Source organism: Heteronotia binoei, chromosome 1 (assembly GCF_032191835.1).
Source record: "Heteronotia binoei isolate CCM8104 ecotype False Entrance Well chromosome 1, APGP_CSIRO_Hbin_v1, whole genome shotgun sequence".
Taxonomy (NCBI): domain Eukaryota; kingdom Metazoa; phylum Chordata; class Lepidosauria; order Squamata; family Gekkonidae; genus Heteronotia; species Heteronotia binoei.
In genome coordinates, this window is record NC_083223.1 from 70,138,782 (window position 1) to 70,166,686 (window position 27,905).

Below are 27,905 nucleotides of genomic sequence, written 5' to 3' on the forward strand. Positions count from 1 at the left end.
TCTTTGTCCAAATGCTGGGAGTCAGATTCCCCTGTATGGAGCAGTTAGGGGTCAGTATTTGTATTTGCTGCACAGACATCCAGGAAATGGTGTCATAGGTAACTCTTCAGTATTGTTAAGTTTAGCTTATTGATATGTTTTTATTACTCATTTCCTTAGATATGTAACCAGTAGGCTTGATAGTATTTTCCCTGTCTTGTGCTCTAGCTTAATTTATAGTAATATTTTTTTCCTGTTTAAGAGAGCAGACCTGTGATTCAGATTCCTCCTTTGCATGCCTTAGTCACTCACTCATGCTCAGATATGTGTGGACAGAAAGGCTGAAGTAATTAGCAAACTCTGCCCTTTTCACTTGCTCAGAAGCAGCCTTTGCTAGTGTTCCCCAGATCACTGGTAGTGTGAGAGGTTTGATTCTTAACTTGGGATGCTGGCACAAAGAATAGGAACATGCTTTACATCAAGCCTGTAGCCACAGGGGGGCCTGTGGAGGCCCTGCCCCCCTAACCTCCAGGAGGCCCACTGGGGTGCAGCCTGCTTTTTTTAATTTTTGCCGTGTCTGAGCCGGCGAAGTGTCATTAGCAGCAGCCAAAGCCAGGAGAGCTAAACAGACCACAATGCACTGCAGCAGCAAAAGCAGCAGAGAGGAGAGAGATGGAGGAGAGAGAGGCAGAGGAAGCTGCGTGGAATGGGCTGAGGAGGGGGGACAGAAAGAGCTGCTGGCTGCAGAGTGCTAGGGCAGGGGAGAGGGAGATGGAAGGAAACCCCCCTGCTTGCATGCAAGATGCAGTCCCGTCTTGACTCCAGAGTTTTAGGGTTAGCTGCCTCAACATGTCCACTTTCAGAGCCTCCAGCTTTTCCCCTATCCCAGAAAGCTTCTGAGAAGCGGCAAGCCCTGCAGTGGATGGGAAAGGGTGCCCCCGACTTTTAAAAAAGCCTCCCAACTTTTAAAATTCTGGCTATAGCCCTACTTTACATGCACACACAACATGCATGTAAGCACAAATAGACCAAGGGTGGTTTATGACAGAAACAACTCCCTTTCTTAAACATTTGCCATTAGCACACATTCTTGCTGTTTTGGCACTGTCAGCTCTCCTGATTTGAGAGCACTGATGCTGAAGTATATTTAGCAACTTGTTTTATGTACTTCCACATCATTGAAACATCTGCAAGGATCTATTTGTCAACCTCTGAGGCACTCAACCATTAAGATATTCACTCCCATCACAGGTTTGACTTGTTGGTATCTTCATGGCAAAAAACAAATGCTATGTATTTATTTAAACCATGTTTATACTAATTTTATTGAAAACATCTTCTAAAGATCAAAACAGTTTATGAAATTATGTGAAATTATAAAGCCACAAATACCGACCAGCCAATCAACAACAGAATATGATAGCTGCTGAGTTTTCTGACAAAACTAACTCCTACCAGAGCAATCTGAAAGAAGCGTGACTTGTAGCTCTTTGTAAAAACAGGTAAAGCAATATAATTCAGGGAGAAAGCACCTTTCCAGTTTGAGGGCAGTGACTGTAAAGGCCCTGCTTCTTGAGGCTGTAGTTCTTACCATGGCATTAATTTTTATAGCAACAAAAAACCAGTGCAGTGAAGGGGTTATTATTAGACTAAGACTGAAGAGGTTTAGGTTCAAATTCCCACTCTGTTGTAAACTTGACTCGGTGACCTTTGGCCAGCTACTCTCACCCTTCTTAACCTATTTCTCAGGGATTTATTAGAATTAACCCTTTCCCCACCATCAATTTGCCAACTCAAAATCAGCTCCCATCTTGCTTTTTTCTCCAAGGGTAGCGGTTCTCCTACTGTGCTTTGAGTCACAAAAATGATTCTCTTGCAGGTCTGGAGGGAGGAGGATTAACAGCACAAGCCTCCATGTGTCTCTACTCATTGTTCAAAATGACCATGAAATAAATTTCCCACTCAGTGATGTTATTTATTTATAAGTATTTACATGAAAAATAAATTACAAATATGTTGTTGGCGGTAATGTGAGATTCCTGTTTTATTTTATAAGTGGGTCTCAAAACTACACTAAGTTCAAAAGAGGGTTCCAATTGAAAAACTGCCCTGGGCTGGAGCTTCCTAAATCAAGCACAAGGGCTTTAATAGTAGCTGTTATTCAATAGTAGTTGTTCTGTTCATCCCCTTTGATGGCTTGAGGTGCCAAAGGCTGTGTGTGAAAGCCTGCTACCTTCCCCTTGGCCCTGAAGGAATTGCTGGGGCTTGTTTCAGACTAGCCAGGATTCCATACAGCAATTGAAGAGATATATAGGGAGGGATTGATGTATTTCATAGAACAAGTTCTATGCTGATCTACGCAACCTCGTATGGAAGACCCCTACAGAGGACAAGGTGATCATCCTTGGCGACTTCAATGCCAGAGTAGGTAAAGACTCGGAAGCCTGGAAAGGAGTACTTGGCAAACACGGCATTGGCAACTGCAATGACAACGGGCGCCTCCTGCTAGAATTCTGCATGGAGCACCAGCTCACCATCACCAACACTATCTTCCAGCAGAAGAACAGTCTGAAGACAACCTGGATGCACCCACGGTCCAAGCATTGGCACCTTATCGACTACATTCTGGTGCGCCAGAGAGACCTTCGAGATGTCTTACACACCCGAGTAATGCCCAGCGCAGAATGTCATACGGATCATCGTCTTGTACGCTGCAATCTCCGTCTTCACTTTAAACCCACACCCAGGAGAGGAGGTATCCCTCAGAGGAAGTTTCAGGTTGGCAGCCTCCAGTCAGCCGAAGTTAAAGCTGCGTTCCAGGCAAAACTCCAGTCAAGAATTGAGGACCTCAGTTGCCCCACAGACCCTTCTCCGGAAGCACTCTGGGAACACCTAAAAACTACCGTCCTGCAGATCTCTGAAGAAGTCCTCGGGTTCTCCACAAGGAAGAACAAGGACTGGTTTGATGAGAACAATCAAGAGATCCAAGAATTACTGGCAAAAAAGAGATCTGCCTACCAAGCACATCTTGCTCAGCCCTCCTGTCCTGGGAAAAAAGCAACCTTTCGCGCTACATGTAGCAACCTCCTGCGCAAGCTTCGAGACATTCAGAACGAGTGGTGGACCAAGCTTGCAGAGAGAACCCAGCTGTGTGCAGACACTGGTGATTTAAGAGGGTTCTACGAAGCCCTGAAGGCAGTATATGGTCCATCATATCAGGCTCAGAGTCCCTTGCATAGTGCAGACGGCCAAGTGCTCCTCACAGACAAGGCATCCATATTGAACCGGTGGTCGGAGTATTTTCAGGTTCTCTTCAGTGCCAACCGCGTAGTTCAAGATTCAGCAATCCACCTCACCCCACTTCAACCGGTGAAAACAGAGTTGGATGAGATCCCCACCCTAGAAGAGACTGTTAAAGCCATCAAGCAACTGAAAAGTGGCAAGGCAGCAGGAGTTGATGGAATTCCACCAGAGATCTGGAAGCATGGGGGCACAGTACTACATAGCTCACTTCACAAAGTACTTGTCACCTGCTGGGAACAAGGCAAATTACCACAGGACTTTCGCGATGCAATCATCATCACCCTATACAAGAACAAAGGGGAAAAGTCAGACTGCTCCAACTACCGGGGGATAACCCTGCTCTCCATCGCAGGCAAAATCCTTGCCAGAATACTCCTGAACAGACTGGTGCCCACCATTGCAGAAGAACTCCTCCCAGAGAGCCAGTGCGGCTTCAGAGCTAACAGGAGCACCACCGACATGGTATTTGTTCTCAGGCAGCTCCAAGAGAAATGCAGGGAACAGAACAAGGCTCTGTATGTGACTTTTGTCGACCTTACCAAGGCTTTCGATACCGTTAGCAGGAAAGGCCTGTGGCAAATCTTGGAACGTTTAGGATGTCCCCCAAGGTTCCTCAGCATGATCATCCAGCTACACGAAGACCAGCGAGGCCAAGTCAGACACTGCAACGACCTCTCGGAGCCCTTCCCAATAGGCACAGGTGTAAAGCAAGGCTGCGTTCTCGCACCAACTCTCTTTACGATCTTCTTTAGCATGATGCTTCAAAGAGCCACAGTAGATCTAGATGAGGACGATGGTGTCTACATCCGCTATCGCACTGATGGCAGCCTGTTCAACCTGAGGCGACTAAAGGCACACTCCAAGACAATGGAAAAACTCATCCGAGAGCTACTGTTTGCTGATGATGCTGCACTCATCTCCCACTCGGTATCAGCTCTGCAGCATATGACGTCCTGCTTTGCAGAGGCTGCCAAGCTATTCGGCCTAGAAGTTAGTCTGAAGAAGACAGAAGTTCTCCACCAGCCTGCACCCCAGGAAGATTATCACCCTCCCTGCATCACTGTGGGTGAATCAGTTCTGAAGACAGTCCAGCAGTTCAGCTACCTGGGGTGCATCATCTCCTCAGATGCCAAGATCGACAAGGAGATTGACAACAGGCTGGCAAAGGCAAACCGTGCATTTGGCCGACTGCACAAAAGAGTGTGGAGCAACAAGCATCTGAAAAAAGGCACAAAGATCAATGTTTACAAAGCGGTTGTGATGACAACCCTCATCTATGGCTCCGAATCGTGGGTTTTATACCGTCAGCACCTGCGACTCCTTGAGCGCTTTCATCAGCGCTGCCTTCGCACCATCCTCAACATCCACTGGAGTGACTTTGTGACCAACACTGAAGTCCTCAAGCGGGCAGAGGTTACCAGCATTGAGGCACTGCTGTTGAAGACGCAGCTGCGCTGGGCAGGGCATATTTCTAGGATGGAAAACCACCGCCTTCCCAAGATTGCCCTGTATGGCGAACTCTCCACCGGCCATCGAAATAGAGGGGCACCAAAGAAGAGGTACAAGGACTCCTTGAAGAAATCCCTTAGCACCTGTCACATCAACCATCATCAGTGGTCTGACCTAGCCTCAGATCGCAAAGCATGGAGGCACACCATCCACCAGGCTGTCTCTTCCTTTGAGAACGCACGCATAGCTGGTCTTGAGGACAAAAGGAGATTGAGGAAGAATCGCACTGCTACAGGACCAACCCTAAATCAGACTTTTCCCTGCAGCCGCTGTGGCCGGACCTGCCTGTCCCACATTGGTCTTGTCAGCCACCAGCGAGCCTGCAGCAAACGTGGACTATTGCACCCTTCTTAAATCTTCGTTCGTTCGCGAAGCCAAGCCGAGAGAGAGAGAGAGAGAGAGAGATGTATTTCTTTAAATGCATTGAATTTAATTGCTTCCCTCCCTTTCAGCCTCAATCTGAAAGAAAACAAAAGGCTTCTACCAGCTGAGAGTTTTGCCTCCATGTAGCAATCTGTCATGAGTGTTCGCTAACAGCATGAGGTTAGGACACCCATGTAGTACTCAGTCCCCACCAGTTTTTTGTTTGTTTTGTTGGGAAAGCATTTTTCTTACATGTCGGTCTCTACATTCTAGTCCTATCCTTTCTCTACCTTGTCCTGCCATGTATCTGAACATAAACTGCCCCCATTTTTCATAAATCTGCATGTCGTGGTCAAGTGGATGACAGAGGATTAGCTGAAACTGAATCCTCTTGATAAGATGGGAAATATTGCTAGAGAGGAAAGCAGATGCTTTGGGAGGGACTGACCTGCCAGTTCAAGCTATCCACAGCTAATCAAATATAGAGTGTGCCCCCCCTCCCGCAGAGCTTAGAAGAACAAGTAGGTGCTGTTATTGGGAGTGATTTCTACCATCTTCATTAGATTGTAAAGTTGTCTTTCCTAGTCATGCAGATTCATGATTCCATATCTGTAGAACTGAGTACCTCAACGTATGGGGCTTCCTTTGAAGACAGTCTAACATCTTCAACTGGAAGATCCCCCTGCCTTGAGAAGCCTGTTTGAATTGAAAGGTGGCATATAAATAATAAATAAATGAAATAAAATTGTTAATTTTTTTTTTTGCATGAGTTGAATGGTATATATGTATTATGCTAGTTTTGAAACAGCCTTATTTGGTATCTGTTAACTTGTGTGCTCAGTTTTTACCCATAATTACTGAGCTGGGCTGTATATAACCCATACACCTTCAGGTTGTCTAAAGTGGTGACCTCCATTTGACTTATACTGCATAATTAAATACTAGGGAAATAACATTAAGTAAGGCCTTTTCTCTTTTAATTTTTAGTTTAATTTCTGCTTAAGGTGATAGCTGTATGAGCAGTGACAGACAGACAGTCTGACTGACTCATACTGCCATGACAAGATTGTGTGCATTTTGGGTGAGGATGTTGTTCTATATGTAAAAGACTTCCAGAGAAGATTTGGAGGGGATTGTCTTCACTGACCTTTTGTAAGACTTGTAAGATTTTTTTTTAAAATACACTTTCAGAGGACTTTTAGAGATTCATTTCTAATTGCTTTGTTGTTGTTAACTTCATTTATAGCCCACCTTTCTCACTGAGACACAGTTCAGTCCCATAGTCCACTGTTTGCCTTGATAGTTTGTTTTTTATTATAATATATTCTGAATATAAGAGTAGGAAAGAAAAAAAATAGATAAATAAAATAGAAGCGTGTTCTTGTTCATACTACAAACTTAAATCACTTTCAGTCATTTCTGGTTGCTAGGTTTTCCCTAAGTAGTGTTGGAAACATAGTCCTGAAGATTCTCCTTTACAGGCCTCAAGCTCTTTCACTGAGTCTCCAGATTGCTAAGCAAGCTTTTGGAGGGCAACTTAGCATAGTGATTTCGCTTGTGTAACTTTTGTTCAAATCCTCATTCTGCCAAGAAGCTCACAAGACAATAGGTTTGCCATCTTTGGGTTAGGAAATACCTGGAGATTTACAGGGTGGAGCCTGGGAACGGCAGGGTTTGGGGAAGGGAGGGACCTCAGTAAAGTATAATGCCATAGAGTCTACCCTTGAAAGCAGCCATTTTCTCCAGGGGAACTGAGCTTGGTCATCTGGAAACCAATTGTAATAGTGGGAGTTCTCCAAGTGCCACATGGAGCTTGATGACTCTACCAGACAACCTTGGTCCACTCTGTCTTTCTTTCAGCTTCGCTCACTTCATGGGGTTCTTGGGATATTAAGATGGAGGATGACAGAATTATATATGTTTCCCAAATAATAGGAAAGTCATGACATTTAAAACATTTCATCTTTGCAGTAAAGGCATTTGCACATTTTGGTTCCAGAACAAGTGAGAATGAGCTTGTTGTGAGTGAGATTTAAGGTTGGATTCAGTCTAATATATTTGCTTTAAACTCACTAAAAAATTATATTTATGTCCCAATTTTTTTTAAAAAATACAGCACCTTATGAAATTTGTCCCGAGGATTACTTGATATCGATGGTATGGAAAAGGACGCCAGCGGGGGACATGGCTTTCAATCGGTGTCCTCTTAATGCTACAGGTACCATTTTAAAATATCCATTGTGCTTAAGTATTACAAAAGAGGTATTTTTCCTTCAATGTTATTTTCTTTTATCCCTGTATTCTTCTCTAAGGTTTATCCAGTCTTAACTACTATCTAAATAAAATACTTTAAATCAGTATATCTCATAGGCCCTAGATCAAGATGGGTAGCCATGTTAATGTGTCAGTAGCAGTAGAAAAGAACAAGAGTCCAGTAGGACTTTAAAGACTAACAAAATTTGTGGCAGGGTATGAGCTTTCATGAATCACTACTCACTTCACACTGACTTGCCACATTTTTCAATAGTTCTTTAGATGCTACTGAACTCATACTTAGGATCTGAACGTTGAAAGAACAGTAAATGACTGCAGGGCAATTGAGAATGTGGGATACAAAGAACAAAATTTCAGGTGCCCTAGCTGGGCAGGCCATCCAGTGTGCTTTAAAATGATGTCTGGGTAGAGGTCTGAGTCATGTGAGGGGGGCCAAGGGAATAGTCACCTGAGGATCCTGGGGCTTCAGAGGGATAACCACTGGCAGTATTCAGTTCAGCCAGATTGCTAGAAATAAATTCTGGCATCCTCTTTCAAATTAAAGGATGCTTCAAAGGTCAAGCACTTCAGAGAAACTTGAATGACTCCTGAATTACTGCTTGGGCTTCCTTGCATGAAATTGTATTTGTATTCATGCTTGAAAAAAAGGATGTTGAATGATTCTGAATGAGCTTCTTTCCCTCTGACTGTTGTTTCTGTTCCATAAATATTTTTCTGTGTTCTTTGTGACTCACAGGCACCACTAGCAGACGCTGCTCTCTCAGTCTTCATGGAGTGGCCTTCTGGGAACAGCCGAGCTTTGCTAGATGCATATCAAATGAGTACAGACACTTGCAGCATTCAGTAGGTGCAAAGCCAGCTTTAGTACTTGCTCTGTTTATTCCTTGCTAAACACCAGCATGAATGGAAGTAACTCTTTGCTGTCCAGACAGATCTTTGTATGCGTAAAAAAGCCCCTACAACAAATGCTATGAAGGATGAAAAACATTGTTTAATGGATACCATTTTTACTCAGCCTCCCCTTTTGTATTTCTTTTACAATTTACACTATTATACAGTTTAGGGGCTTCTTATTATTACCTTTATAAAACGTTTATAGGGAGCAGAAGGCAAAGGACACAATTTAGGTTTATTAGAAACTGTGATTGTGAATAAATTAGATTTATTGGAACTACAGGAGAAAATGTTATAGCTTATTCCATACTCCAATGGCATGCCCATAAATCAGATGCTGTTCAAATGGTGGGCCTCAGCTGGGGGCAGCCATAACAGTATAAATTACTGAAGTATATTACAAAAGAAAATTAGTATCTCCACATCTAAAAGGTTTGTCTGTTTTTTTTCAGAAACAAATCAAAATTACATTATTAATAAATACTACACGCACAACTATTTTGTCACACGATATGTGCAGTTAAGAACTCCCAACTAACAAATATTCTATAATTGAAGAAAAGTTCAATGCCAGTTTATTACAGATTTTGCTTTATTCGCTATCTCCAAGATATATCTTCATGATACATTTTGAATAATAGTTTATTTATTTATTATTTTCTTTTACAGAGCTGATATTTCTAACCTTCGCTTTGCCTTCATAGGCCCTTCCCACCATAATAATATCAATATTGATTTTTTTAAATATAACTTTAAATACTTCAGATTTTTCTATTTTAGGCAAAATTTAATAGATTTTTGTGGGCCCTAAAATTTCATTTTTTCCTGAGGTGCCGGAAGTTTGGAGGCAGGCGAATGTTGTCCCCATCTTCAAGAAGGGGAAAAAAGATGATCCGGGTAACTACCGACCCGTCAGCTTGACGTCTGTACCTGGAAAAGTCTTAGAACAAATCATCAAGCAGTCGGTCCTGGAACATTTAGAAAGAATGAATGTGATTACTAAGAGCCAGCATGGTTTTCTCAAGAACAAGTAATGTCAGACTAACCTGATCTCTTTTTTTGAGAAAGTGACTCCCTTACTGAATCAGGAATGCTGTAAACATCGTTTATCTTGATTTCAGTAAGGTTTTTGATAAAGTTCCACGTACTATCCTTGTTGACAAGTTGGTAAAATGTGGTTTGGATCCTGTTACCGTTAGGCGGATCTATAACTGGTTGACAGATCACACCCAAAGAGTGCTTGTGAATGGTTCCTCATCCTCTTGGAAAGGAGTGGCAAGTGGAGTGCCTCAAGGATCTGTCCTGGGACCTGTTTTGTTCAACATCTTTATCAATGGATGAAGGAATAGAAGGAATGCTTATTAAATTTGCAGATGATACTAAATTGGGAGGGGTTGCAAACACAGAAGAAGACAGAAACAGGATACAGGATGACCTTGACAGGCTGGAAAATTGGGCTAAAATCAATAAAATGAATTTTAACAGGGATACATGTAAAGTTCTGCATTTGGGTAGGAAAAATCCAATGTATGGTTATAGGATGGGGAGACTTGTCTTAGCAGTAGTATGTGTGAAAAGGATCTAGGGGTCTTAGTGGATCAAACGCTGAACATGAGTCAACAGTGTGATGCAGTGGCTAAAACGGCAAATGCAGTTTTGGGCTGTATCAACAAAAGTATAATGTCCAGATCATGTGATGTGATAGTATCACTTTACTCTGCTCTGGTAAGACCTCACCTGGCCATCTGACAGCAATGAAGATCCTGTGAATTTAGGGGGAAGTGTTTGTGAGTTTCCTGCATTGTGCAGGGGGTTGGACTAGATGACCCTAGAGGTCCCTTCCAACTCTATGATTCTATGATGTGAGAAAAAATGTAAAACATTTTCTTCAACCTGAAAAGTTTATTTTTTGTCTTTTGATTTTAAAAGAAATTAAAACATTTTTGTGAGCCCCTAAAATTATTGTGGGCACTAGGCACTGTGACTAATGGATACGTCAAAGCTGACCAAGGCAGCTAACAATTTAAAACATACTTGATAAAATTATGTTAAAATTGATAAAAATCAACCTCCCCTTCCAAACACATATCATTAAAACAAATTACAAAACAGAATTAAAATACAGTACAAATCATTTTTAAAAAACCATGATTAGGAAGGAGGGATCATTGGGGGAAAGCGAACTGAGATTAAAATAAAAATTTCTTCACTTCTCTGGCAAAAGACAGCAACAGCAGGGTACAGATTAATCTCTCTGGAGAGAGAGTTCCAGAGCTTTGGTGCCATGACTGAGAAGGCCTTCTCCTGGATTGCCACCCACCTAATCTCAGAAGGCAGAAGCACCCAAAGCAGGGGGTCCCAAGATGATCATAGTGATCAGGTTCATTAATCAGGGTTCATTCATTGTTTAACGGAAAAGTACTCTTACAGATGTGCATTGAACCCATTCTTTGCCAGTAGGCCTGTTACAAACTTTTAACTTCTCCCTGATTACCTCATCCCATATCTACTATTCCATCAGTCTTGAAAGAAAGAAAAATCTGCTTTCATTTCTGAAATGTAATGAATTGACATTTTATAGGAATTGTATCTGACCCCTGCCACGATTCGTTGGCCTTGTTTTATTTTTCTCCAGGCACATGGCACACCCACACGTTTTGACATAAAATTTAAACAATGCACTGTTTATATTGAGATCAGCTGTACAAGATGAGTGTGAACTTGTTGCATTGGTAAAATACATGGAAAATACCCAGGACCATGAAATATGAAGCAAGCCCCTCCTTTCTCCCTTCTGCTCTTTTTTCAGATTGCAAGCCCTTGGACCCTCTCACATTTACCATTTGTAAACTGATCCTCAGTTAAGCCCAGCATGGAGGTATGGGCAGATATAGGGGTGTGCATTTGGAATTTGGACTCTTAGATGTATCTGGGTTTTCTCAATAAAACTGTGTGGGAATACCTGGGACATATTCAGGAATTACTGGTAGATCCAAAAACAGCAGAAAGGTGCGAGCAATCTCAGTTGTTTGTCAGGCTTCTACTGCAGTCCCTTTAAAGTTTAAAGGGACTGTAGAAAACAGCCCAAGGATCAATTGTGCCAGTGAGGATCAGACTGTTCCCACCAGTTCAGCTTGGGAATGGCTTCTAGTGCAGTCCAGTTTAAACCAGGATTCAGGAAAGGCCATTCCAGCTAGGATCTACATGCCACAGGGAAATTGCTCCCAGCAGCACATGGATCTTGGCTCTGGGTTCTCTTGCAGTGTGGTTTAAGCCGGACTACAGGAGAAACCATCCCAGCCAGGATCTGTGTGCTGCTGGGAGCAATTTCCCCATGGTATGCTGATCCTAGCTGAGATGGCTTCTCCTGCAGTCTGGCTTAAAGTGAGCTGCACTAGAAGTCATCCCAGCTGGGATTTGCTCACTGTGGACAGCGATCTCCCCACAGCACAGCAGATCCTGGATCTGTCTTCTCCTGCAACGTGATTTAAACCAGGCTTGATCTGCATGCCACAGAGAGTGATCTTGTGGTGGCATGCGGATCCTGGATCTGACTTCTTTTGCAGTGTAGCTTAAACCAGGCTGCAGAAGAAGCCATCCCAGCTGGGATTTGCATGCCGTGGATAGAGATCTCCCCATGGCATAGCCGATCCTGGGTCTTGCTTCTCCTGCAACGTGATTTAAACCAGGCTTGATCTGCATGCCACAGAGAGTGATCTTGTGGTGGCATGCGGATCCTGGATCTGACTTCTTTTGCAGTGTAGTTTAAACCAGGCTGCAGGAGAAGCCATCCTAGCCAGGATCTGCACACCACAGAGAGTGATCTCCCCATGGCACAGCAGATCCTGACTCTGGTTTCTCTTGCAGTGTGGCTTGAATCAGACTGCAAGAGAAGCCATCTCACCCAGGATCTGCATATCACAGAGCACAACCTGTCCACAGCACACAAATCCTGGTACTGGCTTCTCCTTAAGCATGGTTTAAACCATGCTACAGGAGAAGACAGACTCAGGTATTTTTCTTCTCAAGTGTATTGAAGCCCCCAAAATTCAAGATTTCTGAAAAAGTCCGGATCTGAGTACCTTACCAGTACTGAGATCCGGGTTTTTCCAGAAATACCAAAATAAAATAAAATATTAATAATTTAAAAAGTGCGTCCAGTATACTCAAACAAAAAAAAATCAGAAAAAAATTGCACACCCTCTAGGCAGATCTGGGAGTCAGGAGCATTGGCTGAAATAGTGGGAGACTATTGTGCCAATTCAAACCTCTGTAGAATATTTTTAATCCAGCTGTTTCTACAGTAAAATGTTCAGAGGAAGGAATAAATTGTACACATTGGTTCCCAGTATCAGAACAGACATTTCATTGAGGAATATGGAGACTGCATGATATGCAACCTTTCTAATATAATTTGGAAAAAATGAAATCAGCTGTAATGAGCTGCAGCTGAAGCAAATCATTATTCACCTCAGAGTTCTTTTGATCAAATTACATTTCATCTCAGCACTTGCAATAACATGAGGGAAGGGGGAGAGCAAAATTATGGCATGACCTTGTAAGGAGCACAGAAATCATTTTTATAAGTTGCATTACAATATTTTTTATAACCAAGAACTTGTTGCTCCCCTCCCCCAATGTTTCCCAGTGTATGGGACTGAGATATGTTGTATCTTTGACTGAGGGAAAAGAACCAGCCCTTTGTACTCTGCAGAAATGTAGTATGCATATTCCGGCCTCCAAGCCTCTCAGGATCCACAGATGTTGCATCTTATTTTTAATTTTATACCATTTTGGGGAGGACCTCTATGTCTTCTGTCTTAAAAGATAACTCCGATAAATTTGGTCTTGGGAACTACAAATTAAAACACATATTGGGGTTTTTTTAAAAAAAAAACAACTCCAAAGCTTTCAGAATGGCAGAAATAAATATTCCTTTGTACTATTTCCAAATATTCCGTTCTGACACACAATTTCAATTGGAACATTCAATGTACACAGATTATTTAACTTCCGTGGCATTCTGTTTACTTTGTCCAATCAATAGCTAGAGGCCAATTTCTCTAGTTTCTTCCTCTTCAACACTACTCATCTGCATGTTCATGCATAGGAGGGAGCGGGATTGTTCCCACTGATCCTACTGTTGTAATCCAAGAGGTGAGCAAAATGTCTGTACCAGCCTTCTGTAAGCATATGTGCGTATGCTTACAGTTTGGTGTAGTGGTTAGGAGTGCAGACTCTTATCTGGGAGAACTGGATTTGATTCCCCACTCCTCCACGTACACCTGCTGAGCGACCTGAGTCAGTCACAGTTCTCGGAAGAGCTGTTCTCAAAACAGCGGTTCTCTCAGAGCTCTCTCAGCTCCATCTACCTCATAGAGCGTCTGTTGTGGGAAGGGGAAGAAAAGGAGATTGTAAATTCCTCTCAAACTCTGAGTGAATCGTGGGTATAAATCCAATCTCTTCCTCCTCCTCCTCTTTACATAGAGGCATCTTTACACATGGGGCCATGCTTCTTGCAGCATTCCAGATCATATGTTTGTGATCACTGCAGAAGTTCAGCTACATGTGTAAGTGTCATGTCTTGCATTTCGGTCCCTGAATTTACAACACAGTGCGTTGAGGTGACCTGCGGGAAGCCGCGGATCACCTGACTGTAAGGGATGAATGCAATTTCCCTATGATGATCAGTGGCGGGAAGTTTAACTGGTCAGGATTGGACCTGATCAGAAAGAGGGTTGTTCCAGGGAATTTATATAATAGGGAACTTGGCCCTGCCATGTTGTCTTTGTGATGTACTCACCAATAAAGCATGTTGCATTCTAAACGTCTCCGAACCCAGTAAGAAAATAAGAACATAAGAGAAGCCATGTTGGATCAGGCCAATGGCCCATCCAGTCCAACACTCTGTGTCACACTGTGGCCAAAAAAATTATATATATATATATATATATATATATATATATATATATATATATATATATATATATATATATATATATATATATATATATATATATATATACACATACACACACACACACACACACTGTGGCTAATAGCCACTGATGGACCTCTGCTCCATATTTTTATCCAACCCCGACTTAAAGCTGGCTATGCTTGTAGCCGCCACCACCTCCTGTGGCAGTGAATTCCACATGTTAACCACCCTTTGGGTGAAGAAGTACCTCTTTTTATCCGTTCTAACCCGACTGCTCAGCAATTTCATTGAATGCCCATGAGTTCTTGTATTGTGAGAAAGGGAGAAAAGGTCTTCTTTCTCTACCTTCTCCATCCCATGCATAATCTTGTAAACCTCTATCATGTCACCCCGCAGTCAACGTTTCTCCAAGCTAGAGAGCCCCAAGCGTTTTAACCTTTCTTCATAAGGAAAGTGTTCTAAACCTTTAATCATTCTAGTTGCCCTTTTCTGCACTTTTTCCAGTGCTATAATATCCTTTTTGAGGTGCGGTGACCAGAATTGCACACAGTATTCCAAATGAGACCACACCATCCATTTATACAGGAGCATTATGATACTGGCTGATTTGTTTTCAATTCCCTTCCTAATAATTCCCAGCATGGCTTTGGCCTTTTTTATTGCAATCACACACTGTCTTGACATTTTCAGTGAATTATCTACCACGACCCCAAAATCTCTCTCTTGGTCAGTCACTGCCAGTTCACACCCCATCAACTTGTATTTGTAGCTGGGATTCTTGGCCCCAATGTGCATTACTTTGCACTTGGCCACATTGAACCTCATCTGCCACGTTGACACCCACTCACCCAGCCTCAACAGATCCCTTTGGAGTTCCTCACAATCCTCTCTGGTTCTCACCACCCTGAACAATTTAGTGTCATCTGCAAACTTGGCCACTTCACTGCTTACTCTCAACTCCAAATCATTTATGAATAAGTTAAAGAGCATGGGACCCAGTACTGAGCACTGTGGCACTCCACTGCTTACCGTCCTCCACTGCGAAGACTGCCCATTTATACTCACTCTCTGCTTCCTATTAATTAGCCAGTTTTTGATCCACAAGAGGACCTGTCCTTTTACTCCATGACTCTCGGGCTTACTAAGGAGCCTTTGATGAGGAACTTTATCAAAAGCTTTCTGGAAGTCAAGGTAAACAATATCTATCGGGTCTCTTTTGTCCACATGTTTGTTCACCCCCTCAAAGAAATGTAACAGGTTAGTGAGGCAAGATCTTCCCTTACAGAACCCATGCTGAGTCTTCCTCAATAACTCGTGTTCATCAATGTGCCTACTCATTCTATCCTTGATAATAGTTTCTACCAACTTTCCCGGTATTGAAGTCAGAATGTATGGCCTGTAGTTTCCCAGATCTCCTCTGGAACCCTTTTTAAAGATGGGGTGACATTTGCTACCTTCCAGTCCTCAGGAACGGAGGCAGATTTTAATGAAAGATTACATATTTTTGTCAGAAGATCCACAAGTTCAACTTTGAGTATGCCATCCAGACCTGGTGACTTATTGGTTTTTAATTCGTCTATCAGTTGTAGGACCTCCTCTCTTGTCACCTCAATCCAACTCAGGTCTTTCAACACCCCTTCCAATATAAGTGGTTCTGGAGCAGGCAAACACTTCTCATCTTCCACAGTGAAGACGGAGGCAAAAAATGCATTCATCTTCTCAGCCTTCAGTAATCCTTTGACCCCTTGGTCATCCAAGGGCCCCACTGCCTCCCTGGCTGGTTTCCTGCTTCTAATATATTTGAAGAAATTTTTATTGTTGGTGTTTATGTTTTTTGCAATATGCTCCTCATAGTCCCTTTTTGCCTGCCTGATCACAGTCTTGTATTTGATTTTCCACTGCCTGTGTTCCCTTTTATTAATCTCACTTGGACTAGCTTTCCACCGCTTAAAGGAATCCTTCTTACCTTTTACAGCTTCCATTACTTGGTTTGTTAACCGTGCAAGACTTCTCTTATACCTGTTTGTACCTTTCCTAACTTGTGGTATATATTTTATCTGAGCTTCTAGGATTGTAGTTTTAAATAGCCTCCAAGCTTCCCCAAGGGTTTTGACTGTATTTACCTTTCCTTTCAGTTTCCTCTTCATATGCCTCCTCATCTCAGAGAATTTACCCCTTTTAAAGTTAAACGCGGTTGTGCTGGTCTTTTGGGGCAACTCTCTATTTATACAAATGGTGAAATCAATAACGTTATGGTCACTGCTCCCAAGCGGTGCGATCACTTTTACATCTCTCACCAATTCTTGGGCATTACTTAGGACCAAATCCAGGATCGCCCCACCCCTGGTAGGTTTTGTTACCATCTCCTCCATAGCACAGTCATTGAGAGCATCTAGAAACTCAATCTCTTTCCCCCTACCAGAACACATATTGACCCAATCAATCTGTGGATAGTTAAAATCACCTATGATGACACAGTTTTTACGTCTAGCCACTATCTTTAAGCTTTCCATCACATTATAGTCGTCCTCTATCTTTTGATTTGGTGGGTGATAACAAACTCTCATAGTTAAATTTTCTTTTGGGCCCTCTATTTCAACCCAAAGCATTTCTAGAAGGCAATCTAATTCTCTGACCTCAGTCTTACTGGACCGTATGCCCTCTCTGACATACAGAGCCACCCCACCTCCAACCCTTCCCTCCCTATCCTTCCGATATAACTTATATCCAGGAATCACCGTGTCCCACTGATTCTCTTCATTCCACCAAGTTTCTGAAATTCCCACAATGTCTATGTTTTCTCCCAACACTAAACATTCCAACTCACCAATTTTACTTGGAAGACTTCTAGCATTTGTGTACAAACATCTATAATTTCCCAGGCAAGCTAGGCCCGCCACCTTCCTCCCGCCGCCTCGGGACTCTGGCAGGCAGTCCATTCTGTTTGTCACCATCTCAGTGGACAACTTTGATCCATTACCTGGTAGAAAAGTAACAGCTAACCCTTCATCTCTTTGAGATGAGTCCTTCCGAACCAGAGACATTTCATCTCCTGTTGGCTTTCCCCCAAGATTTAGTTTTAAAATTGCTCTGCCACCTTTTTGATTTTAAGCGCCAGCAGCCTGGTTCCATCCGGGGACAAGTGGAGACTGTCTTTTTTGTACAGCTCCCACTTGTTCCAGAAAGCATCCCAGTGCCTAACAAACTTAAACCCTTCTTCCTTACACCATCGTCTCATCCACACATTGAGACTTCTAATTTGTGCCTGTCTCTCCAGCCCTGCACGTGGAACAGGTAGCACTTCTGAGAAGGCTACCTTGGAGGTCCTGGCCTTAAGTCTTCTGCCTAGCAGCCTAAATTTTTCCTCCAGGACCTCACGACTGCAATTCCCCACATCGTTGGTGCCAACATGCACCACGACCACTGGCTCCTCCCCAGCACTGTCTATCAGCCTGTCTACTACACGCGTAATGTCTGCTACCTTCACACCAGGCAGGCAAGTCACCATACAGTCAGTACGTGGTTTTGCCACCCAGCTGTCTACTCGCCTAAGGATCGAATCACCAACTACCAAGACCCCCCTGCCTAGGGATGGTTCCTTGGCGCGAAAGGATTTCTGCTCACCAACTGAAGAAGAGGTCCCTTCTGAGGGCACATTCCCCTTATCCTCAACCTGGTGCCCTGTTCCCTCTCAACCCTCATGCTCCCTGGCAGCAATGGGGCTGCCATGTTCAGAGCTGGGCTCATCTAACACGTCCCCGAGAATCTTCTCCGAGTGCCTAACTTACTGTCTCTGCTTCTCCAGGTCAGTCACCTCAGCCTCAAGGGTACAAATTCTTTCCCTGAGGACCAGTTGCTCCTTGCATCGAGCACAAACCCAAGACTTCTGTCCTGTGGGCAGATAGTCATACATGTGACACTCAATGCAAAACACTGGAAAGCCCCCACCCCCCTGCTGGCATTCTTCTTTCATGATAGCTTTTTAAAAATATACAGTCCTCTTTTAAAATATACAGTCCTCTTTATTTATGTGGCTCCTCACCTGGAGAGTCTACTTACCATATTGGGAACACAAGGAATCTGGGTTCCTGGTCCTTACACAGCCCCCAGGCTAAGAGCCACAGGCCAAGAGCCCTTTAGCTCTCTGGCAAGGCGCAGCTTAATAATGCAAAGAGATGCGGAACACAGCCACTCCTAATCAATCAGCAGCAATCACCTTCAATCACCTTCACCTTCAGCCCTTCACATGAACTCAAAAGTTTTCAGCAACTCCCCCAGCTGCTAAGCCACAAACCTCATGCTTGTAGCACTTCTCTGCTCTCATCCAGAGCCCTCTGCAATGTGCTCAGACTCTGGCAAGGCACAGCTTAATAATGCCTTACAGTAAGTATGGGAGCAGTGGGTATGTTCCCATTCCCTTCTGCTACATTTGGTGAGCCTAAAGATAAATGACTGAAAAGGGCTTGTGTTTAACTGTGCACCATGCAACTTGTATTTCCAGACTGCTCTGATTGCTCAATCAATTCATACTATGATCAAGTTATATATATATATATATATATATATATATATATATATATATATATATATATATATATATATATATATATATATATATATACATACACACACACACACACACCGGAGTGGGAGGAGTTAATGAGAAATTCCTTAAATCTTCCAGAATGTATTAGTTTGCCTACTTCCAAAAGAGTGTGTGAGTCTGCGATAGCAAAAATAACAGTGTTTTCATCCATGAGGCCTAAAGCACTACTTGCTTCTGTCAGTTTATAATGCAGATAGAAAACTCATCATAGCCAGAATGGTCATTTGCATTACAAATGCCTCCTTGTTTTAGTTTTTCACAGGGGAGAGGCTTGATTGTAATTTAGACCTCATTGTATAAACACTGAAGCAGCCCTGTGGCATACTGAAGACGATTTGTGGCACAGCCTTATGCTAAGAGTCAATGGTAGCTTTCCTCCCATAGGGACTTGGTTAAGCATTCAGCAAGCGGCAACTGTAGCAGATTAACACTACTGTGTATTTAAACTCTTAATTTCACTTCTGCATTTTGCTGTGCCAGCAGCTGTTTATTTGCAGCTTCACGGTGCCATTTTCAAGGACTGTACAATCTTCAAGGGGAATGAATCCCATCGTGCATACTGCAGATCATGCCAAGCTCTATAAACAGCATTCCAAGATACATGTTAGTGGTGGGAGAATAGTCTGCCATCTAGATGTGAACTTTGAGTAATAGAATTAAGGACTTGTACAAATGATATAGATACATTTGCTTGAATTAGTGTAATTATCAATTCAGCCAACAACCAGTACAAGTCAAAAACAAGATATATTCAATAAAACATTTAAGAATAAAATTGATCTAAAATAATGGAAATATCTCCAAGATTTAACAAAGTGGTTGGCGGTTATTTTAATTTTGCTTGTTCATTTGTTTGGAGCAGTAATCTAGTGACAAGAAAGCAGATGATGTGTGTGATATAAGAGAAAACAAAAATTTGTTATGCTTTACAAGATTATCATATTTGCTTTGTGGAGTGCATCAGTGTTACATGGTCATGTACGTGGCTTGTTCAAGACTGCATGCCTTCTCATCAAAGTTTACATGTTGGCTCTGGCAAACACACTAGCCATGTGATCAAATCATGCTGCAGCAGTAGCTTTTTCATGGCTTCAGTGGAGTAAGGAATTCCAGTAATATCCCAGCAGCCATTCTTGACAATTGCTTTATCCAGGTGGGAGAAGTCTGATGCCTGCACTGAGGCTTTTTCAATTGCAGCTCCAATATTATGGAATAGCCATCCTGTGTTTTTGAAGAAAGTAGCCACCTTCTTGGCCTTTAGGAGCTTCTTGGTAGTGGAACATTGATAGTCTGGTTTATTGTCCGGATTTTATTCATGTCTTCTATCTTATTTATTGTTTTTATTAGATTTTCTAATTGCTTCAGCTGTAAACCAGTTGTGGTTGGTGATTTAATTCTTTGTAAGCTGGGTTTCATTTTTTGGGGGAAAGTGGGTTAAAAAGTATTTTAAATAAAAATACATTGTGTGTAATAGCAAAGAGGCATAGAGCGGGGGTGGGGGAGAGAAAGAGAGAAACAATTTGAAATGCAGCTCTCTTACCTCTTGACCACTAAAACGTTCTTATTAAAATGTTTCCTGCTTCTTATATGCCACATCCTTTTCTACCCAACCTGTGAATTTTGCATTGTTTATAAGCTGAAACAGAATACAAAGTCAAACACACCATTAATATGGTAGAAACAGAACAACACTGCTTTGCGCTTACTTTCCCCCCTACATCTTTGTCTCATCGGAAATAGAATTTGAATGCCATCCTCTGCAGGGATATATGTATCAAGTGCCTGTGCATTTCCCAGATGGAAAACTGTTAAAACTCTATTTTGAACATTACAGATATTCAGAAACAAGAAGGATTATATTGTGTTCACAGTAATCAAAGCCAGGCAAGGTCTTACCATTATTTGACAATGGTAGCTTGCTGAACAGTGCCATTTAAAAAGTGTGTATTCTGTTGCAAAAGATGATAGATTGTAGATACCTAGCTGTTTTCCTGAGGCACAAGCCTTTTATTTCTATAGTTATGATCTGTGTTTTCTAATGACCAGCAGCAAGAGATAAAATGCAGGAAGGGCTTACCACAGAGGGGTAAGAAAATATGAAGTCAGTTGACTACAGGAACATGTTAGCAGTAGCACATATCACATGGAAGGACTAGGTTATTAGTTGCACTGCTCTTAGCAACGGTTATCCTGAAAGCACAGAGAAATGCAATGGCAAGGGGTCCATTAAATAATCAGTTGAGGAGTACAGCAAAAACAGTTCTCATGCCTGGAACCAAGGCAAATGTTATTCTCAGTGGCCAACGCTTTAGCCTCAATGAAGGAATAGAGGGAATGCTTATTAAATTCAAAGGTGATACTAAATTGGGAGGGGTTGCAAACACAGAAGAAGAAGAAACAGGATACAGGATGACCTTGACAGGCTGGAAAACTGGGCTAAAATCAATAAAATGAATTTTAACAGGGATAAATGTAATGTTCTGCATTTAGGTAGGAAAAATCCAATGCATGGTTATAGGATGGGGGAGACTTGTCTTAGCAGTAGTATGCGCAAAAAGGATCTAGGGGTCTTAGTGGATCATACGCTGAACATGAGTCAACAGTGTGATGTGGTGGCTAAAAAAAAAATGAAATTTTGGGCTGCATCAACAGAAGTATAGTGTCCAGATCACGTGATGTGATGGTATCGCTTTACTCTGCTCTGGTAAGACCTCACCTGGAGTATTGTGTTCAGTTTTGGGCACCACATTTTAAGAAGGATATAGACAAGCTGGAATGGGTCCAGAGGAGGGCGATGAAGATGGTGAGGAGTCTGGAGACCAAGTCCTATGGGGAAAGGTTGAAGGAGCTGGGGATATTTAGCCTGGAGAGGAGGCGGCTGAGAGGTGATATGGTCACCATCTTCAAGTACTTGAAGGGCTGTCATCTAGAGGATAGTGTGGAATTGTTTTCTGTGGTCCCGGAAGGTAGGACCAGAACCAATGGGTTGAAATTAAATCAGAAGAGTTTCCAGCTCAACATTAGGAAGAACTTCCTGACCGTTAGAGCGATTCCTCAGTGGAACAGGCTTCCTGGGGAGGTGGTGGGTTCTCCTTCCTTGGAGGTTTTTAAACAGAGGCTAGATGGCCATCTGACAGCAATGAAGATCCTGTGAATTTAGGGGGAGGTGTTTGTGAGTTTCCTGCATTGTGCAGGGGGGTGGACTAGATGACCCTAGATGTCCCTTCCAACTCTGTGATTCTAAGTCTGCTATACAACATGATATAAGAACGGGAATTAGTACCTACAAAACTGAAAAAAAATCTGGAATACCTATAAGAATGTGGAATGTAGCAATAAACTACATGCAATTAAACCATAATCCATGTCATTGTTATGTATGGCATAACATGCTCTTTAATAATATGTGAGCCTTAAGTATCATATTGATTAATTAATGGCTATGCAACTAGCTTTTATACTACTTCATGGGCAGTGAATGCAGAACTTAGGGGCTATATGGGGAGAGACTGCCCCTTAGATATGCCAGTTCCAGGCTGCTCAAGGCTTTAAAGGTTAATGCTAGGGATGGGCAAAGAACAGGGAAATGGTGGTTCATGGTTCATTTGATTGTCCAAACTGGAGCTTTATTTCATTTTGTGATTTGTATGGTTGCCTGAACCATTTCATAGTTCATTTGGTTCAGGAGGTGTAAAACTCAGTGGGAGTCTTCAGCAGACTCACCTCCACCTGCACTCCAAATTTGGTGAAGATTGGATTTGGAATGTCCAAATTATAGTCCCCCAAAGCAGGTACCCGAGGAAAATTCAGCTTCAGCTCTCACAACAGCTAACTTTTCTTTCTTTGTGCTGCAAAGTGGAAGCAGCGGAGTCAGGGTGTCTGATAGAACAGAATGGGAACTCTGTGATTGTTTCCCAGAACTGCCAATCAAGCAATGGGCAACAGCTATGGGTATTTCTAGGGCTCTCAGAAATCCATCCCCAGTATTGCTTAGGAATTGACTGAATCAGTCTAGGAAAATTAACCACAAAAATAAACCAAGAGAAAAAGGATGGTTCATCTTTCAGTTTGAGCATGGCACAATCACTGAATCAGTTCAGAATGAACCACAAATCAGCCCGATTCATGCATGAATCATGGTTCATAGTTCATTTTGTGCCCATCTCTAGTTAATACCATTATCTTGATATGAATCCAGTACTCAATTGGTAGCCAGTACAACTGGTGCAGCACAAGCTAAATAAGGGCCCATACAGGCATCACAGTCATCACATTTTGTACCAGCTGCAGTTTCTGGGTCAGGTTCAAGGATAAACCTGAGTAAAGCAAGTTACAGTAATCCAACCAGGAAGTGACCATTGCATGGGTGACTGTGGCCAGGTCCTGGGTGGAGAGGCAAGAAACCAGTTGCCTAACCTGCCAAAGATGATAAAAAGGCTGACCTGGCAACAGTGGTGATCTGGGCCTCCATAGAAAGCGAGGCATCCAGGATCACTCCTAGGCTCCTAAGTCCTAACCCTTAGTGCAGGCATGAACGGTGCCCCATTGAGGGCTGGTAGCCTGATTCTCAAACCTACTCTACCCCGACTCAAATACAGCACCTCTGTCTTCAGTGGATTAAGTTTCAGCCAGTTCTATTTCAACCACCCAGCCACAGCTTCTAAAGCCTTGCCTAGATTTTTGGGGCAGAGTCCAGATGGATTATTGTGCTATCTGTACATGCACATATAGATGCAAAGGCTGGAGGGGGTTTGGGATTGTATTGTACCTATGAGAATCCTCCACAAGTTGGATTAGGCAATGTTTTGCAAATACCAGGAGACACATTTTTTCTCTCTCATCAGTGATTTGAAATTCATTATTTGCCTCACAGTAGAGAAATCAGCAAATCCTGTTATTTACATATCACTCTTTGTATGAAAATGAAGTGTCATCGTACAATGTAGAAAGAGAGTTCACTTGAAGGACACTCCATTTCTATAACCCTAAGCTTTAGTTTCCTTCATAAGAAGACCTGTGAGATTTAGCTTCAGGCTATATGATGTCTGTCACAAAAGAGAGGGGGGATTTCAGAATCCTCATTCTCCTTCCCCTTGACTCTTCCTCTTGTCAACATGCATTACACAGACCAATAACATACAGTCTTAAGGACATGCCTCATGGTTAAACAGCAGCAGCAGCTGCTAAGCCCCTCATGTAGCATCCCAGTATCAGCAAGAGAATCACAGATAATTGCAGCATTAAGACTTAAAACCATACTATAAACCATGTAAACTAAACACCGGGGGTGGGGGGTGGGGGGATCAATATTGAAGCTAGAGAACTGTATATATTCTCCATTAATTATTTCAATTCAGATAAATAGCTCTCATCTCACTCAAATATGCCTTATGGACACCAATTATATTGTCTTATTTTAATTATATGCTTGTAGTATTTGAAAGTAATCTCTTGCTATAGGGTGTAGGTCAGACAATATACAATAAAATGTGTACTTAAAAACCATTAAAACCAAGTAACAAAAATAACAGTGAGAAGTTACTACCTACTGTAAATATCTAAGACAATGAATCCACTACATCAGCACTGATTTCATATGAAGGCCACATGGAATAAGTAGCCTTCCTTCCTTCTTTTCAATATTGATACTCTTCCTTTCTCTTCAGCTCAGAACTTCATTTTCCATTTATCCATTTTATTATCACGTCATCAATCTTGTCAGCCTGAAGGTGAAATCAGATTCACAGGTTGCCATGGCAGGATCTCAGCTTTAAATAAGCTGTGTGAGTTTGGGATGGTTTATGTCAATCAGACAGTGCCCCCTAAGCTGGCATCATACTTCAGGGAGGCCATGGTTGGTCATCCACATCGCTAATGTACTGCATCTATGGACCTGCAGCTGGGTTGGGCCCCGCCCCCCCGCAAAGTCCCACTGTGTGGTGCACAGAACAGACAAGCATGCATGCTCCAATGGGGGCACTGAAGTGCACATTGGTGTGGGATTGGAGAAAAAAGGATGAACCAGAAATTTTTGTTTTAATAGTTAAGGGTACCTTTAAATATTTGCATTTTAAGTAAATAGCACCGGTGGGGGTCAAGTAATGAGGGGAGGGGTGGGTAGAAAGTAATATGTGGGGTAGATAAAAGAAGGGGTTTTTTAAAGATGTAAGATATAGATTTATTACCATATGTTACCAATAAAATTGTTTTAAACAACCAAATAAAATATTCACAAATCCATTTTCTAAAACTTTTCTTTGGAAGTGTTTAATTTCATGAGAAAGATGGATGCCTCTGCAGTGTTAGACAGCTTAAATTTTGACAAAAAAACTATGCTTCTGGCATGAAGGAAGGACAGTTAGAGAGAACAGCCACAGCAAAAGAAAAGGTTTCTCTGCTTTTAATATTTGTGCACAAGAAGAAATTGGGCAGATGCAGCTTGTCATGTCATTCCGCCAATAAATTCATTCTCCTATGGTGTTATTACAGGTCCTACAGAGGAATCACATGATCCTCTTTGCATGTTCTCACACTAATTGTATATAGAATCTTGGCTGAATCTATGAGTGAATGACTAAGTGTGATGCAGCATTTTGGCTGAAGTTAAGCAACTCTGGGTTTAGTCATTTTCTGGATGGAAGTGTTATTTTCTATATGGAAGTGATTGAGAGACGGTGGCTCAGTGGTAGAGCATCTGCTTGATAAGCAGAAGGTCCCAGGTTCAATCCCCGGCATCTCCAAAAAAGGGTCCAGGCAAAAAGGTGTGAAAAACCTCAGCTTGAGACGCTGGAGAGCCGCTGCCAGTCTGAGTAGACAATACTGACTTTGATGGACCAAGGGTCTGATTCAGTATAAGGCAGCTTCATATGTTCATATGTACCCAAAGAAGCAGTCTCCAATTAACTTGGGGAAATTAGCTTAAAGAGACAGAGTGAGAGGCTAGTAACCGGGATTCTCCACCTATGTATACCACGATTTGTCCTGTAAGGGAACTCTCAAATAAACCAGGCAGATTTTCAACCAGAAAGGTTTTAATTAAAAGAAGTAGGCAAAATGCATACGCACACACAAAAAAAGTCTGCATAGAATGGGTGGGATATAAATATAACGTAAAATAAATAAATAAATAGATGAACCTCCAAGTACTGGACAGGAATGGCTAATGGGTTAGATGAATGGAATTAAGTGTTGATTAAATCACTGCTTCATTAGGATAGGTGGATGCAGGAGAAGCAAGGTGTTGGGTATTGATGGGAGTAATCCAAGGGTGAGTCAATCGGTCTTGGGAGACCCATTGTCCTAAATTATGCATCTCTCTGGAGTATGGAGGAAGCAGTAGACAGTCATCCACTCTGACACACAATTCTAAACTACTTATCCAGGCTTGTTCCTGACTGGCATCCATTTTGGGCTAGGCACTGTCCTGCACTTATGATTCTGAGGTGATATTTTAAGAATGGTGTTTATGGTTATTCTAGCTATAAACTGCCCCTCTATTTGAGGACAGGATTGACTGCTAACACAAGACCTCTTAGACACACAGTGTGTGCCATCTTGAGCTCTGTGGCTAAAGGGGAATATGAATGGGATATGTGCATACATGCAAGGTTTTTGTTTAGTTATTTTATTAATATGTTTTAAAAAGTTATCTAGGGAAGTACTCACCAAATAGCAGAACTATGAGTGGTAACAGCGACAAAGTAGTTCACAGCTGAATTTAATTTATACCCTGCCTTTCTCTCCAATTGGGACCCAAAGTGGCTTATAACATTATAACTCTCCTCCTTTTCATCCTCACAACAACCCTGTGAGGTGGACTAGAATTACAGTGTTTGACTAGTCCAGGGTCACCCATGGCAGAGAAGGGTTTCAAACCTGAGTCTCCCAGATCCTCTAACCACTATGGTTGAGTGCTAGCACAGCTTCATTCTCTATCCCTAACTGCAATCCATTTTCACTCTCTTTGGTTCCTGCTTCATCAAGACCACTTTATTTTACACCATGCATTGGTCTGTTGTCTCATTTATCTACTTCCACCAGAACCTGGGTGCCACCTTATTGATCTTCACTTACCATTGACACTTCTCGGAATAATATTTTTGCTTCTATATCATAAGCTATTTTTTTAAGCTAGAAGGAATCTATCAGAGGTTCGTTGTAGATATCAGAATTAGGCTTGTGTTTAGGGGAGAAAAGTAGGGATGTTTTTAATGAAATTCAAAAGTTCCACAAGCTGTGACTCAGTTTTAGTCCCTCCCACTGGCCCCACCCATCCCTAACTCCAGCTCTATTTCTACAGGGTGGCTTACAAATCATTTGTAAAATTCTGGGATCATGTTTAGAAGGCACATTCCTCTTTCCTTTTGTTCTCACTATCTTGGTAAGAGGTAGGGTCCAGAATGTGAGATGCTCCCCAATACTAGTCTAACCACTTTTTAAAAGATGTTAGGTGGGTTGCACAGGGTGGCATTGATGCATAGTGGATTGTCTATATCATTGATCAACTGTCCCTCCAAACAATTAGGGCAAAAACTGCTTGGGTATTTTCTCTTATAATTCTGCACTGCAGGAGGGGAAGGATAGATACTTTTTATTTAAAAAAAACCACCCAAAGCTGGAAATTCAGAGGTGTTTCCTTATTTCTTCAACAGTTTTGTGTCTAAATGCCTCCTTCCCCAGGCATGTAGATTCAGAGTTAAGTAAAGGCAAAATTAAGATATACTGTTGATCATTCACATCTGTAATATTTGTTTTAGACTTTGCATGCTATATCAGCCTGATCTGATTTTCAGTAACTATGGTAACTGGAAATAACATGCTAGGCTACTCCATTTTGCCTTCTGTTGGATAGTGTTTTGACAAACTAGGTCACTATAGATCTTGTATCAATGTCCTTTAAATATTGAAGTACGTGTTTTTCAATCTACATATGCATAGTGTGGGCTGCAAGAGAGAGCTATTGAACTACTGCTTTAACAGTGGTTTCATTCAGCCATCTCTGGGTCGTAAACTGTATCTTAACAAGCTTGCATATAG

General features: G+C 42.1%; 1 protein-coding gene across 4 annotated transcripts in view; it reads left to right on the forward strand.

Annotated features, from left to right (window-relative positions):
* ADGRB3 (adhesion G protein-coupled receptor B3) overlaps positions 1 to 27,905 on the forward strand; it is a 730,220-nt gene that overhangs the window by 296,728 nt on the left and 405,587 nt on the right. For all 4 annotated transcript variants that reach the window (XM_060235460.1, XM_060235469.1, XM_060235479.1 and 1 more), the window contains 2 exons: positions 7,271 to 7,372; positions 8,165 to 8,271. In XM_060235460.1, the coding sequence (XP_060091443.1) occupies positions 7,271 to 7,372; positions 8,165 to 8,271 (209 nt within the window). The remainder of the gene's footprint in view (positions 1 to 7,270; positions 7,373 to 8,164; positions 8,272 to 27,905) is intronic.